Source organism: Mixophyes fleayi, chromosome 5 (assembly GCF_038048845.1).
Source record: "Mixophyes fleayi isolate aMixFle1 chromosome 5, aMixFle1.hap1, whole genome shotgun sequence".
Lineage (NCBI taxonomy): Eukaryota > Metazoa > Chordata > Amphibia > Anura > Limnodynastidae > Mixophyes > Mixophyes fleayi.
Window position 1 is genome coordinate 55,145,179 of NC_134406.1, and position 16,573 is coordinate 55,161,751.

At 37.5% G+C, this 16,573-nt stretch overlaps 1 protein-coding gene across 2 annotated transcripts in view; it reads left to right on the forward strand.

Annotated features, from left to right (window-relative positions):
* Window positions 1–15,781, forward strand: part of SNX13 (sorting nexin 13) — an 89,626-nt gene extending 73,845 nt beyond the window's left edge. For both annotated transcript variants that reach the window (XM_075212213.1, XM_075212214.1), the window contains exons 19-26: window positions 1,641–1,748; window positions 1,895–2,005; window positions 3,764–3,913; window positions 4,683–4,754; window positions 8,752–8,897; window positions 9,062–9,130; window positions 11,402–11,514; window positions 11,829–15,781. In XM_075212213.1, the coding sequence (XP_075068314.1) occupies window positions 1,641–1,748; window positions 1,895–2,005; window positions 3,764–3,913; window positions 4,683–4,754; window positions 8,752–8,897; window positions 9,062–9,130; window positions 11,402–11,514; window positions 11,829–12,076 (1,017 nt within the window). In that variant the 3' untranslated portion in view covers window positions 12,077–15,781. The remainder of the gene's footprint in view (window positions 1–1,640; window positions 1,749–1,894; window positions 2,006–3,763; window positions 3,914–4,682; window positions 4,755–8,751; window positions 8,898–9,061; window positions 9,131–11,401; window positions 11,515–11,828) is intronic.
* Window positions 15,782–16,573: the final 792 nt, after the last annotated feature.

Sequence of the window (16,573 nt, forward strand, 5' to 3'; positions counted from 1 at the left end):
TATGGTATTAAAGTGGCTGCCCACACTTTGTGTAGTATCTATCAATCTAATCTGTCTTATCTATCTATATCCTTTTTCATGCTCTTTACTATTTTCATTCAATAGTAGCATTGTGCTTATAACTGTATAATGTACAGATTTCTGGATTTCATTTAATTTCTGTTTGCATCTATCATGCTTGTGGAATATCGCTTATGGGGTTTGGCAATAGCGTATTACATAGCTCTGTAGTGAAGGGAAATCCTATTTATCTTGTAACAGAACTCTGGCTCATTTCTGGACAAATGTTGAGAATTGCAGCAGAATGGGTGTGGAACAGTGGCTCAGATCATTTGTTGTATTGGTCACAGGGCTTAGTGAGGAAAAACTGAGCTTGGGAATTGAACATCTAGGCTTTAGGTGAAAGCTTATGGATCTGTGAGGTCTGAGCTGGAGACAGCTGGAGACGTTTGTATGTGCCACCAGAAATATTTTTATTGGTTTGCATTATACTGTTATATAAAGTTCTTGTAAAATGAAAACTAAATTCCCAGATGGTGTAAGGGATTGCCCTGTTTTGTAATATCGGGACCATGTTTTTCTGTGTATAAAAACAAAAGTTAAACATGATCATTGATAACTCTTGTGTTGGAGGTCTATTAACTGCGTTGGTGGACAGTGGCTTAATTTCTGCTTGAAATGTCATGTAGCCATTAAAGGTGTTTTTGCACAGTGTGAGGAAATATATTTTATTGTTAAGTGTCTATTTAGTTTCACCCTTTATAATTGTCACTTAAATATCAAGTCTTAGACATATTTTGAACCTAAATTGACCTCTCCAGAGCCATTGTTAAAGTAGATGAGGCAATGTGAATATATATCCCACTTCCAGCTGTCCATAAACTCCTGATCCCGAGGCTTAACACTCGTTCCCACCCACTGAATTCAGTAATTGTTCTAAAACAAAACAAGAAAAAAAAACCTCAGCGTAACACTTCTATCCAGCGACTTGTACCCTAGCACAGCAGACTTTACCTGTCATCTGGTTCATGATTGTGAATAAATGGATGCAGATATAAACTAGGTGCGCTATTCTCATCGATTTGTGGGTGAAATTATATAATTTACCAGCAGTTGTTTGTATCTGAACAATGACTTTAAATGTTTCATTGTGTTTAGATATTACAGAACAACGGTTGTTTGGATATATTTAACCATATTAATGATAAGTCATGAAGATAGCAACTGCTTTCCTTTTTCTTTGGGGAAGGAGGGGGGACATTAGAGATCGGTGAACTAGGATCCTGATCTAAAATCTGTGTCAGGACAAGTCTGCTCTATATAGATGGCTTTCATCTAACTATCACCCATCTTATCAGGTGACCTGTCTGTATATACTGTTCCGGTGTCTTATCCAAGTATCTCTGTGTGAGCTTCCTCCCAACTTTTTTCCACATTCTAAAGACTAGGCTTTAAACAACCTCTTTGTGCACATAGCCTTACTATAATTCTACAATACGTTTCTGGTGTGTGTATTTCTATGGTCACCATAGTGCATATAACAACACACTACATAGTTTCCAGATATGCATGTCTTTGCACTTGTAGCCAATCGTCTGCTCTTTATGTTCATTCACAATTTTTTGCTTTACCTGTTTCAGTTTGAAAATCTTGCCAGTGTCCTGAAACTGCCAGGAAAAAAGACTTTCAACAACATGGATAAAGAATTTTTAGAAAAGAGAAAAACTGATTTGAATGCTTATTTACAGGTATTTGTCTTCCTTGCTGTACCTACAAAATGTCATTTGGCTCACGTCACCTGTGAGCGGAGCAGAATTTACAGATGTGTAGCGTGTAAAAGAATATTGTATTATTTTGACAAGCGTTAAGAGATGCATGTTTGTGTTCTTTTTAGCTGTTATTAACTTCTGAGTTGCTGAAGGCCTGTCCATCTCTTTCCCATTGTGTAATGGACTTCCTTGAGAACAAAGCCTACAATAAAGGGAAGGGGGACTTTGCACGTAAGGTATGGCGTACATCTCTTAGTGTCTAGTCTTACCATTACAATTTTGTGAAAATGAGGAAAGCTGATTTATTGCTCCATGGAGCACATATATCTTAATGACCTTGGGGGTATTTTTTCTCCATACATAACACATTAAGTTGCTCCAGTACATCATCATCAGTTATTTCTATAGCCCCATTTCCGCAGCGCTGTACAGAGAACTCACTCATATCAGTCCCTGCCCCATTGGAGCTTACAGTCTAAATTCACTAACACACAGACACACACGTCAATTTAGATAGCAGCCAAGTAACCTACTAGTATGTTTTTGGAGTACCATATTCTGCAGCTTCTTCACCCTGACCGAGGTTTAGGAACTGTGATAAGGCAGCACGTGAGCAAATCGGATTCCACCTTTCCTTGTTGGTGTAACTGTGACAGATACCTGGAAAAACCTATGTGGAAACTGAATCTTGCCAATAAGCCCTGTTGATTTGCTTTGTCTAAACTTCTAAGTTAAAGCAGTTTTATTATATTTACTCCTCATTTCCATTACAGCATCACACTCTAATTATATATATATATATATATATATATATATATATATATATATATATATATATATATATATATATATAATCTATATATATCTTTGTAAAGGGGAGATAAATTATGATTGCAGCCTGCAACAAACCATTAACCTCCCACTACATCTCCCTGCTTTATTTAGACTCACAATATTCTTGTTTAGCCCAATATCATGAGGGTAAATGATGCTGTAGAATGAGCTGCATACTATTGTAATGTGATTTATAATGAGATCATATTGCAAAGAGAGCTACGTGTTTCTCACGGATAAGATTTTTTTTTTTTTTGCAAGATTTAAAATAACGTTTTAATCACCAACATTATGGAAAGGTCTCCAGGCTAGACACCATTTATGAAGTCTCCTTGATTTAACATAAGGCGAGAATACAGGTCATGCTGTACCTGTGTCTATTTCACCAGTTTTATGTCTCATCATTTATAATTCTTTTAGGCAGGTTTTAAATCTGTTTGTCCTTGGAAATGCTCTCCGTTTACTGGCTGGTAGCCTGTGAAAGACTTCTTGAGTTAAAATGGTTCTTGGGGTATGTGCAGTGAAGGGTTTTTCTTACCCTTTGATGCAAAATATCAAACAATAGCCTTGTGTAATTATTCATTTTATTATTGAAATATTATTTTACCCCTCTAAAATACAAAGACACTGGCTTTTTAAAGAACACGTTTCCGACACACAGTGAAAGCAGCCATTTTGTGGGCTAGACAAATATTAGAGACAATACCGCCCATGAAGAACCTTATGGTTCCTATTGAATTGAGTTCGGAGAGTTCACCACTCTGTGTAGACAACGTGCAGTTTAATACATGATACTATATTACAGGGTTGTTGATTACTTGCCCCCTTCTGTAGACTAGTTCAAAAAGAAAACATGAGATTTCTTTAATACAATTGGTTGTAGACTTCTATATTTTTAAAATTAGACAGTGATTTGTGGAGATGCCTAATCACATCAGAGATGAACAATTGTCACATGTAAGATAGGTTTATTCAGAAGTGTCAATCATAGTATAATGTTACCCTCACCATAACGCTTAGCCCCTTTTTTTATATTGGCCCTATAAGGAGAAACAGTACACCAATGCCACATGGAGACCTTATTGCATGTATTTGTTAGCAATGCTGCATTGCTTTTTTATATGTATGTTGTTGTCATTTTCCTTTGCTGTATTTTGCAGATGGATACATTTGTAAATCCACTGCGCAATTCAATGAGGAATGTTTCCAATGCTGTGAAATCCATACCGGATAGCTTGGCGGAAGGGATGAATAACGTGGGCAAAATGTCAGAAAGAATAGGACAAGATCTTAAGCAGTCCTTGTTTAAGGTTTGTTCCTTCTTGGATGTACATACAACCTTTTGTATGCATACTGCAGATATGTTTTCAGGACAAATATCAGGTGCCAGGTATCCAGAATCCAGAAAGTAACTACTGACACCTAACTTTTGGGAGATCTATTTCTGACATGTTGCTTTAAAATGTTTGTCTTTTTCCGTGAAATAAGAAGAAAAGCCAGAAAATGACAAATTCAAGAAAGTGTTGTTTGTTTCTGAATTTAGATAAAATTAGTCATAGAAAGAAAAACGTTTGTGAATCTCTGTGTGAGTAAGAAAATGTATTTCCAACTTACTTACCAACGTATTCACTTCTAGTTCCATGAATGGCTACATACATTTAAATTCCTGGGACAACTGGGTTTCCTTTCACTCTGCTGAGTAAGACTTCCTTCAGCTCACTTCAGTAGCCTGTGTGAGTGAGCCTTGCAGTTATGTTGTGTTCATTCCAACCCAAGTCTGGACAATCATTCCACTGCCCTTCATCAGGCAAATGGATTACAAGTGAGACATAGTGGACAGTGCCCACCTTTCAAGGGAGGAGCTCCGTGTATTTTGGTTTTGATGAATACTTGTGCAGCATGTTTTATAAAGCTCCATTCTAAATTATATGTGCTGCAATTTCAGCCTATGGACCTAATTGTAAACGTTTGCGGGTTGATGTTGGTTTTAGTTGGGTGTATAATATAGAACACATGGTGTGAGGTGTAATAATTCTGTCTCTGTGTATTTTATTTTTATTATATTTTTCTTTTGTTAAGGCTCCAATTCTTGTACCAAAAACTGGTTCGGATCTTGAACACTGCCGAGTGTCTGCACAATTGGATGATAATGTGAGTACTCCAGGGTGTGGCTATGATGAGGTCTTATAGGCGGACAAAACCCAGCACCATTTCTAATCCGCTGTACCTGGGGGCTGTGGGTGATGTGAAACTGGGGAGGGAAGACATGGGCTTGACGTCTGTCTGTCAGGATAGAGCTGTAGAATTTAATAGGTGGATGAACTCTGTGTAAATTAGTGCTGAGGATCACAAAGGAGAAACTTACATTCGTGGGCCATCTGGACAGTGATGTAGAAAACTATTGTGAAGTTGAAACTGAAATACTCTGAGCTTCATTTTGGAGGTGTCAGCGTCAAAATATGTCATTGTATGCTAAAATAAATTCACTTCAAGCGTGTACATTCACGTCTGTATTTTAGATTGTACGATATTTTTCCCCACATTTATGAATTTGTACAACCCACTTACCATCCACAATGTGCATTATAATTGTTGTGTTATCTCGGGAAATAATTCTGAAGAACAATTGTTACAACAAAGGCAGTGTTTCGCCAGGCTTCGTAGACTCGGAGGCCCTTCTTTATAGCAAGTGTTACCATATCCCTTTCATTATGGTAATTACCTGAAATGAAACCTTGTCTGCTACTTCCTGCACCAGCAAAATAAAAAGCTAAGCATGCAGCCACCTGCGCACCCCCTCTCCCCCGATCTTACTAGAACAGGGGCAGACGACTTCCGTGTCACGTTCCTTTGAAGGCTGGAGCGGCCCTGCAGCTACTTCATGTTGCCCTCACTGAACCCCCCAGTCTCACTGAGCCAAGTAATACATAAATTATTCAGCAAGTTATGAGTCAAACAGTTATTTTATTGGAATATATAATATTTTACAGTAATCTCAATAGCCGTTTCCTTGGACAAATAAAGTTATCAGTACATGGCTAGTTTGTTATTCATTTTCTATAGCATTTTCAGTGGAGTTATGTTCCTGATTGGTTCATGTCTTCAAGGGGGCTTTTTCACCTTCAAATGACTGTACATTATTGGCTTGTACACACACATTTACATCTTGTATTAAATACATTGGGGAACATTTATAAAAGCTGGTGTATAGAGAAAAAGTAGTGATGTCCAAAGCAACAAATCTGATACTTTTAGCTTTCTAAACTAAACAAAAAAAAAAAAAAGACATTTAGGGGGAATACAATTAGGAGTGAGGTGTCATTGTCTTGAGAATTATGTTTACGTGATAAGATATGCTTAATTGGCTCGTTTTTGATCGTATCTACTAGAAGTGTGAGCAAAAATTTGCTTATTTGAGCAACTATGGAACCATCGCTCCTAATTGTATCACCCCTTAGACTCTTAAAGGTTACTATGGATAATATTTCCTATTCTATTATTTGTATTCATAAATGTCTGTTCTTTATAAATGTCTCACATCTTATCTTTTCTAGTTTCCTGCTGTGCTTTTCAGCTGCATCTTTGTATCATCAGGCAGGGCTGTTTATTTTCATTTCCATCGTGCATGATACAAAGCTGCTCTTGGCATACAAATGTATTCAATGCACTGGTCAAAGGCCACCAAACTAAACTGTATCTGATGATATAAATGCATGGCTGGAAAACCCAGAACAATAGTGCAGTGTACTAGTATCTCTCAGGGGGTCTTCTACAAGACAGTAATTGCCATGTGAAGGTCGATATCCCCGTTAAGAGCACTTTCACAGTTTTATGTAAAGGAACATCTATTTTCAAGTATTTAAGCTCTTCAGGCTATAGACCAGTGATGGGCAAGAGACAGCTCTAGGGCTGCATGTAGACCCCATGCCTTCACCTGCAACCCCCAGATCTTTCCTTCTTTTTGCCCCATCTCTCCTTTTCTGAGTTTTACGCTCCATGGGCCTGATTCATTAAGGAACTTAAATTAAGAAGTTTCTTATTTAAGTCTCCTGGACAAAACCATGTTACAATACAAGGGGTGAAAATTAGTTTTCTGTTTTGCACATAAGTTAAATACTGACTGTTTTTTCATGTAGCACACAAATATCAACATTAAATTTCAGTGTACAAATAAGCTATCAAGTATTTGTGTGCTACATGAAAATACAGTCAGTATTTAACTTATGTGCAAAACAGAAAACTAATTTTCACCCCTTGTATTGTAACATGGTTTTGTCCAGGAGACTTAAATAAGAAGTTTCTTAAATTAAGATCCATAATGAATCAGGCCCCATGACATGAACTTATTAGATTTGTTTGTTATAGCTTGTAACACTTGTTTGTCTCGCATGCCGATGCCTGGTGATCTGTCATTACAGGGTGGAGTCTAGTTATTTGACTAAATGCATTGTTTTAGCTTTTAAGTGAGATTCAGGGTAATGTGCTGCCCTTTTGAAGACCAGCCGCCTATGTGGCCCCTGAAATGCAGCATGTTACCCATCACATAGACCGTCTACATTTTGTCTTTAGAAACCTAATGGTTTTAAAATATTAGGCTCATGACCTTTTTGAAGTCCCTCTAGGTTAATGCACCTGGTGGTTTGGCTCCTGAATGAAACATGATTCATAATTTACAGATAAACTTTATTACAAGAAAGAAATGTCAAAATTGTTGAAAATGCCTAATGGAAGAAAAATATAGCACTAAAACTTGCAAAAATATATTTAATTTTAGGGCAAATAATTATGGTGCTGCTGAAGGTGGTGTTTATAGGCAGCTGGAAAAGCGTATAATGAAAGCTGAAAGACGATGCCAGCAATACAGTGTAGAAAGATAAACAGCAACATTTTATTATTTCCAAAGAGCCTTCGCCTACCAACTCATAATAATAAATTAAAGTAATTTAACTTACTGTAGTCTGTTTTCTCAATATTTAATTGGTTATTGAGTAGTAATGTTGATTACTGCTTGCTATATACCAAACAGCATACATTGTATATACAAATATGGGCATATAGACGTTCACATTCTCTTGACATGTTTGGTAATGGAATTTACCAAAGCAGTCACTTTAAATTGGGTGGGTAATAAATGCATTTTTTACACCTGTTAATAAACAGAATTTATGTCCTGTAACGGCGGTGAAGCTGCTCTTGATGATTACAAAATATGCGGTATTTGTCCCAGTATTTGGAAAAAATCCCTTCATAGTTCACAGAATGGAAGTGAAATTCTTTTATGTTTTAGCTGAAACATTATTGGTGATTATATGGATATTGGTCATCGTCATAAATCTGCACCTGTCCTTCACTCTGCATTTTTATATGTCACATCAAAGCATTCCATATTGTCTTTCTGGACATCCCCACTTTACCGTCACTTTGATAAATGCCTTTGTATGAAAGTACTCTGCGTTGTTCGTCATGGCTGTAAAATGATCAGGTGCTTTGTTCAGAATTTCTCATCTTGTCTTTAAATCTGACATCTTCTGAAAAGTTTGATCAATGGTAATGTGGGCTGTACAGTGATATCTGCATAAGTGGTTAACAACATAAGAAAATTCTACCTATTTTGTTTTTTTGTTATTTTGATTTTATCTGAAGGAACGATCTTCTGCTTTTAGCAGAGGAGTTGTGTTTGTTCTCTTATGACATATGTATGTATGTATGTATGTATGTCCTTCAGTCCTGCTACTGTTCCTGCAGTGACACAGTGTTTACAGGTCTGTGTATAACAAATCCACACAGGCAAGAGGGTGAATATTGCTACATCCCCTGTCAGATTATCAACACCTACATGATTATTTCTTCCACTGGCTTCCGATTTAAATGGAACAAGCTCAGACCCCAGCAACAAAAGGGTGTTTCAGTTTACCGCTTCACCACACACATGACATTAAAAATCAAATTTGGGTGGAGAGCCCCTTTAATACACATGGCAAAGAGCGATGTCATGTTTCATTCTAAATGTATTAAAAAAAAAAAAAAAAAAAACTTGCATTTCTATCTCACATGGTAAATGTGTATAAAGCATGGTGATTGAGTGAAGCATTTACAGTTTACTATTTAACATCTCAACAGAGACGTCCTATAAATCTTGTTTTGTTAGGTTGATGACAATATTCCCCTACGAGTGATGCTTCTGCTCATGGATGAAGTCTTTGACCTGAAGGAAAGAAATCAATGGTTAAGAAGACAAATTACCAGCCTGCTTCAACAGCTCATTAGAGCAACATATGGAGACACAATTAATAGGTGAAAATGCTTTGGTGGAGTTTAATGTTAAGTATACTGTATGGCAGTGCATTGTACACAGATCACTAGACCAGAATGTGGTCTACTAAAAGTGAGTTCACCTATAAGTTGATATAGTTTTTGGGTTTTATATTTAAAGTGTCATTTTCTTGTATTTGTGACAGAAAAATTGTTGATCATGTGGAGTCCATGACATCGCCTGACCAAGTAGCTGACTATGTAAAACATTTCAGGTAAGCTACTTCTATAACAAAAATATAAGTGCATGTAAATATATAGGTTTTGGGTCTCTTCTCCGGAATGCTTGGGGTCTCCTGATAAAGGTTGTTCCATAATGCCTAAAATCTTAAATACATTGATAGAAGACTTCTCTGTATTACATTATTTAGCAGAACTCCTCATTGTAAAACTTTGGTCATGTCTGGGTGGGTTTATAATGAAGAGATCCCATACTTGTAATTGATGTATAAAATATTGCTGATCAATGTGTAGACCATGATGACCTCGTGAGCAGCGCATAGGGTGACATTTTGAATCGTAGGGTCTCATTCGGATCATCTGGAAAGTGCTATAGTATAACTAAATGTAACAGAACGGCTTACCAATTAAAAATATCTTAAAACTTTCTTTTTAAATTGAGCCTCATACTATAAATCATGGGATGTATGAAGCTCATTTCATATAGAGGTTCCTTTAACAACACGCTTTTTGCATATCAGTTTGGCAGATGACTCGTCACTACCTTGGTGTTATTAATTTTAAAATGCTCTAATTGGCTAGATGTTTGCCTAATCCCACCAACTGGAAACTTGACTGCACATGGGCATGCAGATGGTGGCTGGCTGCACATGGGCATGCATATGGTGGCTGACTGCACATGGGCATGCATATGGTGGCTGACTGCACATGGGCATGCATATGGTGGCTGACTGCACATGGGCATGCATATGGTGGCTGACTGCACATGGGCATGCAGATGGTGGCTGGCTGCACATGGGCATGCAGATGGTGGCTGACTGCACATGGGCATGCAGATGGTGGCTGACTGCACATGGGCATGCAGATGGTGGCTGACTGCACATGGGCATGCAGATGGTGGCTGACTGCACATGGGCATGCAGATGGTGGCTGTTAATTCTGATAATTGACAAAGTGAGAAAACTGAAGATGGTAAAAATAAACCAATCTTTTATATATACGCTACAGGCACAGTGTATAATCCAGGCATTCATTTACCAATGGTGGGCAACAGGCGGCAGGGAGAGATACCACCTGCGGCCACAACTCTGTGCCCCACTCTGATTTATTATCTGCTTTCTCGTAAAGCGGAGAATAAGATTGAATGGAAACGTTCTGCTTCTGCCACACAAGACCTACTCTGCTCAGTACAGTCGGAAGAGAGTACTCTCCCTTTTTCCTCTCCGGGCTTGGGCTGTACAGATGAGTAGATTTACATTGGAAATTAGTCAGTTAGTGGGGGCATGTCTGTAGATCTGAGCCATGTGAGGAGGTCTGAGTGGCATGTGGGGGGAACTTGAGGGTATGTGGAGGGTATTTTATGGCAAGTGGGGGGTCAGAGCATGTGGTGGAATTTTGGAACAAGTGAGGGGTATGTGTGAGAATTTGGGGATGAGTTATGTGGGGGTGCAGTGATCGTTTTGGGACTTTTTCTTTTTCAATTCTTTAAATGGAGGTCAGTGTGTGGTCATTTTGTAGATTGGGGGCCACACGCAGCCCTTGAAGTATGTCAGGTTCCCATCCCTGCTAGATACCGCATACAACATTTAAATAGATATTTCCTATGCACATTCAGGCTATTATATTACCTTTGTATTTACTGTATTGTCCTATGATATACTGAGGAGCCAAGCAGCACACTCCCAAACCTAGGTGCCTGTCATTTTAAAACCACCGTTTTGTGTAAGTAAAATAAAGTCTAAACCAGTCCCAGCCTTAATGTATAAAAATAAATGCAAACCCTAATGACATAATGACCTAATTTATTAAATTAAAAGTGACAGTTTTATCAAATGAGAAGCAGCAATGCCTTGGAGTGTGCTGTCTATCTCCTAAGTATGACACAAGGTCATAACCTCGCTTATCAGTAACTGATTGTTACTTACTATACTTAACTGCTGTCATCTGGATTTTAAACTTTGCCTGTAAATAAATAATATAATATAACATAACATGTTGTACAAAGCTAACTGGATCGGAACAATTTCTTTTCAGATGTAGGGGTATCATGAAGTTGTTTGCATATGTCCTGTCCCAATTGCAGTGTCAGCTGCCTTGTATCAGCTATTTTGAAATCTCCAATGTAAATAACCTTTTGTTTAAATAAAGACATTTTTAGTTGTTTGTAAATGTTGAACAATATTTTGCAGTTTGAAAGCCATTTCTTTTTGGCTGTCACATTGGTTTTAAGTGTACCACAAATGTTGGTAGAGCCTGCACTGCATATGGTACATACATTAATAAATATGTAAACAAATTGATTGCAGAGATTCATTTTGGCCAAATGGGATATTGGCAGAGACCGCTCCCCGCAGAGACCGCAGTATGCGAATGCGAACAAGAGTGGCAGCAAAAACAAAGCTGCTGGAAGTTATGCCAGGTAATGTAACACCGTTTCCCCATTTACCTGCGGCATTAGAAGGATCAATTGTTCAAAATAATTGCATAAAAGTTGTCCTTTATCCATTCAGATGAAGCCTGTGTCTTTTAGACTGAGCTCTGAAATAAACCAATTGTCTCCATTCTTTTCTAATTGTGGCAGGGGAACACATGCCTCTGAAACAGAATTCTTTAAAATAGTATATTGGTGTTAACTGCCTTCTTTTTAAACATTTGCTGTACAAGGTTGCTTTGAATAGTTAATTTGGCTTTACTCTGTCTTCTAAATAATAATATTCCCCTTTGTTTCCATAGATGAACTGAAGCACATCATTGGGGCAGAAACCACTCGGAAGGGCATCCTTCGAGTCTTTGAAATGTTTCAGCAGTCCCAGCTGAACAGGAGACTGGTGTATGTTTTTTTAGAGGGCTTTCTGGAAACATTATTTTCACAATGTAAGTTCCACGAGCTTTTTAATAAACTGCATTCCAAGTCGGAACGAATGCGGAAATATAAACAGAGACCGCAACCTTCTCAAGCACCTGCCTTACAGAAAAGGTGACACTCCAACCCGTCTAGTTGTTGCCCTACAGACGCTGCAGTGTTTTTCTCCAGGAATTGCTGAACACCGGTTTGGGCGTCCCTTCTGGGGCTAGAAAACACTTGCTGGTGTTTCTGCACCCGTCACATTGTGTCATATAGAAAAACAATGCATTCATAGGCTGTGTGGCCCTATTCATTCTACCTATTGTACAACCATTAATTGATTGGGATCGTATATGTCTTAACTTGGTGCATCCTCAACACCTAAAACAAAAACAAAAACCGCAGAACCAGAGTGGATACCTTCTGGATTCCATTGGAGAAGAGAATGATGAGAGCAAATGGTTCCAAGAGTTGAAGTGACAGATTGTATTTTTCTACTTAAAGTTCAAGCACAAATACTTTGCTATGCTGGAGAATCAAGAAAGATTGTTGATGCTGGAAGATTGTGCAATAATATGATTGCGATGTGAATAAAGGCCGGATAGATTGGGATAAATATTCCCGTGTAGCAGATGGCAAATAGGGGTGAAATTCCAGTGGTTAATAAAGGAAAAAATATCTGGGAACTCATTGGTTCACCAGGCCTTTGCCTGTTCGTTATTGCAGAACTCAGAAATGATCCGTGTAGTGTGATTATTTTATTGCATAGACTCATTAAGCTCATTAATCAGGTATTTTCATTTTGTGTTGGGGTTGTTTTTTTTTTGTTTTTTTGAGATATCATTTTTTTTAGTTTTTTTATTCACAATCTGATGTTGAGAATGTCTGTCTGACCCTATAATGCCAGTTTGACTCTTTAAGTGACCATCTACTGAAGTCATTTGTCTGTTTTGAAATCATTGCACAGTATCAAAGTCCTACACACAGGTCATTTTTTTTTTTTATTTTTTTTTTTAACGTTTAATGAGTTTACAACATGAGGATTTGTACCCAGAGTACATCACCTGCATGTGTAGTAATCCAGAATATTGACGTATACACTTTCCCAACAGATCAGCATAATAGAGGAGAAGTGGTATATGGTAGCTGTGTGAGCACAATGGCAATGCCAGTCAGATTTGCACTTACCTTATTATTTTTAAAATGTATTCTTCTATGTTGGAAAATGAGACGAAAAGTAACACTTTTCACTTTTAAAGGTAGTTGAAAGATTTATAGATGATCATTGTTTATCGGATTGGAAATTCCTGTCTTCTCTATTTACACCAAAAGGAAAATGATTGTTAATCAGACAGTGTGTGCTTATATGATCTGACACTGATAGAATCATTGGCACTTAAAATTGGGACAATTCATATGTGTTGCAGAGCTTGTATTCATTGAAGCTACTGCTAATCATAATTACATTATAGATGGCTATTAACTGTTTTAGTACTGGGCTGTCATAACAATGTGCTGCCTATAAGTAGCACATTGAGCTTTGAGGCCTGTAAGGACCTTTTTGATCACTATATAAAAGATATTCACAAACCACAAAAATGAGACCCATTAGATCAGACCTGTCCAACCTGCGGCCCTCCAGATGTTTGTGAAACTACAAGTCCCAGCATGCTTTGCCGGTACACAAACAGTTGATAGCTGGAAGGGCATGCTGGGACTTGTAGTTTCACAACACCTGGAGGGCCGCAGGTTGGACAGGCCTGCATTAGATGGTGCCACAGAAATACCCATCAACTAAAACACTTCTAGTTTGCATAAAAACTTTAGAAACACATATTTTAGTTCTCACCAGCAGAAAGTGTGATGCATATTTTTAAGTAATATTTTTCCTTCCCAATGCATCTTAGATTTTTCAAATTTTTTTCTTAGGACCTCTTTTGTTCCTTTTGCATTAACTAAAGCATTTTATGCATAATATGTAGCTGTCTCTTACCCCAGCAGCACTTTTGGTATACGTTAGGAGTTTCTGTCTGCCTAACTTGGCTGCCTATAAGGCTGTTATGGTGGGTATCTAGACTTTGGAATATTTTGGGTATTTCATTTCAGTTCACTCCATCCACTGATTTTAATAGACATATTATCTATCAGACTCCATTCATAGATATACCATTCTGACTTTTTTGTGTATGTGAAATAGCCATTGCACATTAATAGTGGCATTCAATGTTATAGACGTGGAAGAAGTTCTGTAAGAATTTTAAGTAAACATATATTTTTTTATCTTTAACTAGGTTTTTGATTATTTTGCGAATCTGCAGAGAGCTGCTCAATATCTGCTGTATCAGACTGTGAAGTAATTCATAATCTAAATCTGCAACTATTCCATCGTTTCCGCATTCAATCCTGCAAATTGATTGTACAATATGGTATATAAAGGCAGGACTTGTATGTCTGCATAGTACCATTCAGCATACGGGTGCATCGATTAGTTGCTGGAAATTTATTGTGCCATTGTCCAAAACAAATGCACTTGTTTTTAGCCTTAATAGTTTTAGGGGTTTTTTTGTTTTTGTGTTTGTTTTTTTTTAACACAAATTAACTTGCAATACTTTGATTACTTTTCGTTTGACTCCTTTCCTAGTGGACGGTGTTAGATAATACTTAACATTTATGATGCTATAAGAATGTGTGTCATTTACAGTCTTTTTTTTTTGTTTTTGTTTTCAATTGTGCAATATTTTCATTCATATTGGTTTCACTTGCCCTGCAGCTTTTTGTTCAATATTTTAGGAAATATGGATTTTGAGAACTAGGAATGATAAAAGCTATTTAAATAGTTCATAATCCGGGATCTTGCTAACCGATAAAGAAAGCAAAACATACTATTGAACACTCCAGCACTCTTCTATGATCCCTGTTCTAAAGTGCCTCACAGCGCCCAAAAGGGATCCAAATATTGGGAAATTCGGTCAAACCTCTAAATCAAGCTTGGAAAAATCCCTTCAATATTTGCTGCTGGTGGCTAACTATATTATTTATTATCTATAAAACTTTATTTCATCCCTATTGGAAACCGCAGCTGTTCAAGTTAACACACCGATGATGACTTCTTTATACACAAAGTAAAGGGAGCCTGCAAAGTGCTTATAAATTTGTACTATTGAATGATATTGTACCAGTCATTTGTTGAATTCTAAATCCTTAGGATGTACTCTGTCTCCACAGGAAGGTGTCCTAAAACTTTTTTGTCTTCAAGAAAAATTGCTGCTTTGACGCATGAAATGACTGCAAAATGTATTCATATTTTAGGGTGGAAATAGAGATTAGGTTATGTTGTTAAATACATTCCTTTTGTTGTTCTATCTGTTTAAGGTGTACCCTTCACCTACAGATAGTGTAGACAGCCACTTTGTGGATTGAACCAATATTCAGCCTGTTCACTTCACAGCGATGTCAATAGGAAATTGAATATTGGTTTAGCCCACACAATGTGTATGTAGGTGATGGGTGCACTTTAAGGACTTGTTTTATAAGTCCTATTCTTCACAAAGTTCTCTTGCAAAGTGGTTTTACTGTTCCTTGCAAATATGTATAGAACATATGTTATGAACTGTTGGAATATGAATTGTGCATATCATTGTACAGTAAAATGTAGCTATACACCTACTTGTTTTATGAATGCTATTTCCACTCTTTCTTTTGTTTGTTTTTCTTCTTTTGAGCAGAGAGCAAAATAGCCATTTTTATTGAGTCGAAAGGAACATTTTTATTCCATTTTCATTATGTTTTGTCCAACTGACAAGCTGAAATACTGATAACACTAATAAAGTATTAACAGAAACCGTGTGTCCTTTGCACAGATCTATAGCTTTTCTAGTGCTTATGTGCCGATAGAGTGGGGGGTGCCGTGTTAGCCGGTGCAATATATGCATTTTCTCCAAATCATACAACTTGGTAGAAGCAGAACACACAACTTTTGCTTACATAAGCCTTGCCTGAAGAGGTCTGTGTGTACCTGCTATGGGATTAATTGTCCATTAAATTGTATCATTTATCTCAGGGATGGACAACAGGTGGCTGAGGGGTGCTTGTGAACCTCAGCTTATCTACCTCATCCCCCACTGTGCTTCACCTGAGACTCCAGCTCTTATTGAATAAGTGAGTGGGAAGGTCGAGGGATGTTTTAGGTCAAGTGAAATGTATGAGGAGCATTTTGTGGTGAGTGAGCATTGTGAGGGGTCAGAGGGTAATTTTTGTGGAGTGAAGTGCGGGGTAATCTGAAAGGTGTTTTGGAGTGCATGTGGGATCCAGTTCCCTGATTAAATGCATTATTTTACCAACTTCCTGAGAGTAAGAGTACAGAGCATCCCTTTTGAAGGTTAGCGGGCTTAACATGCGACCATTGAAGTGTACCAGGCTGTCCATCACTGATCTATATACAACTTTGGTTGTTTTTGATCCTGAATCTGGTAATTTAGCAAAATAGTTGTACTTTAGCGAACTTTGTCACAGTAGTAAACGAGGGGGCTCATCATAAGACTTACAGTAAGGACATAAAAGGACCACTAAACTGAAAAAGAAATCTGAAAGACCTACTGATAGCATTCTCAAATGTATATGTTACATTTTTTCA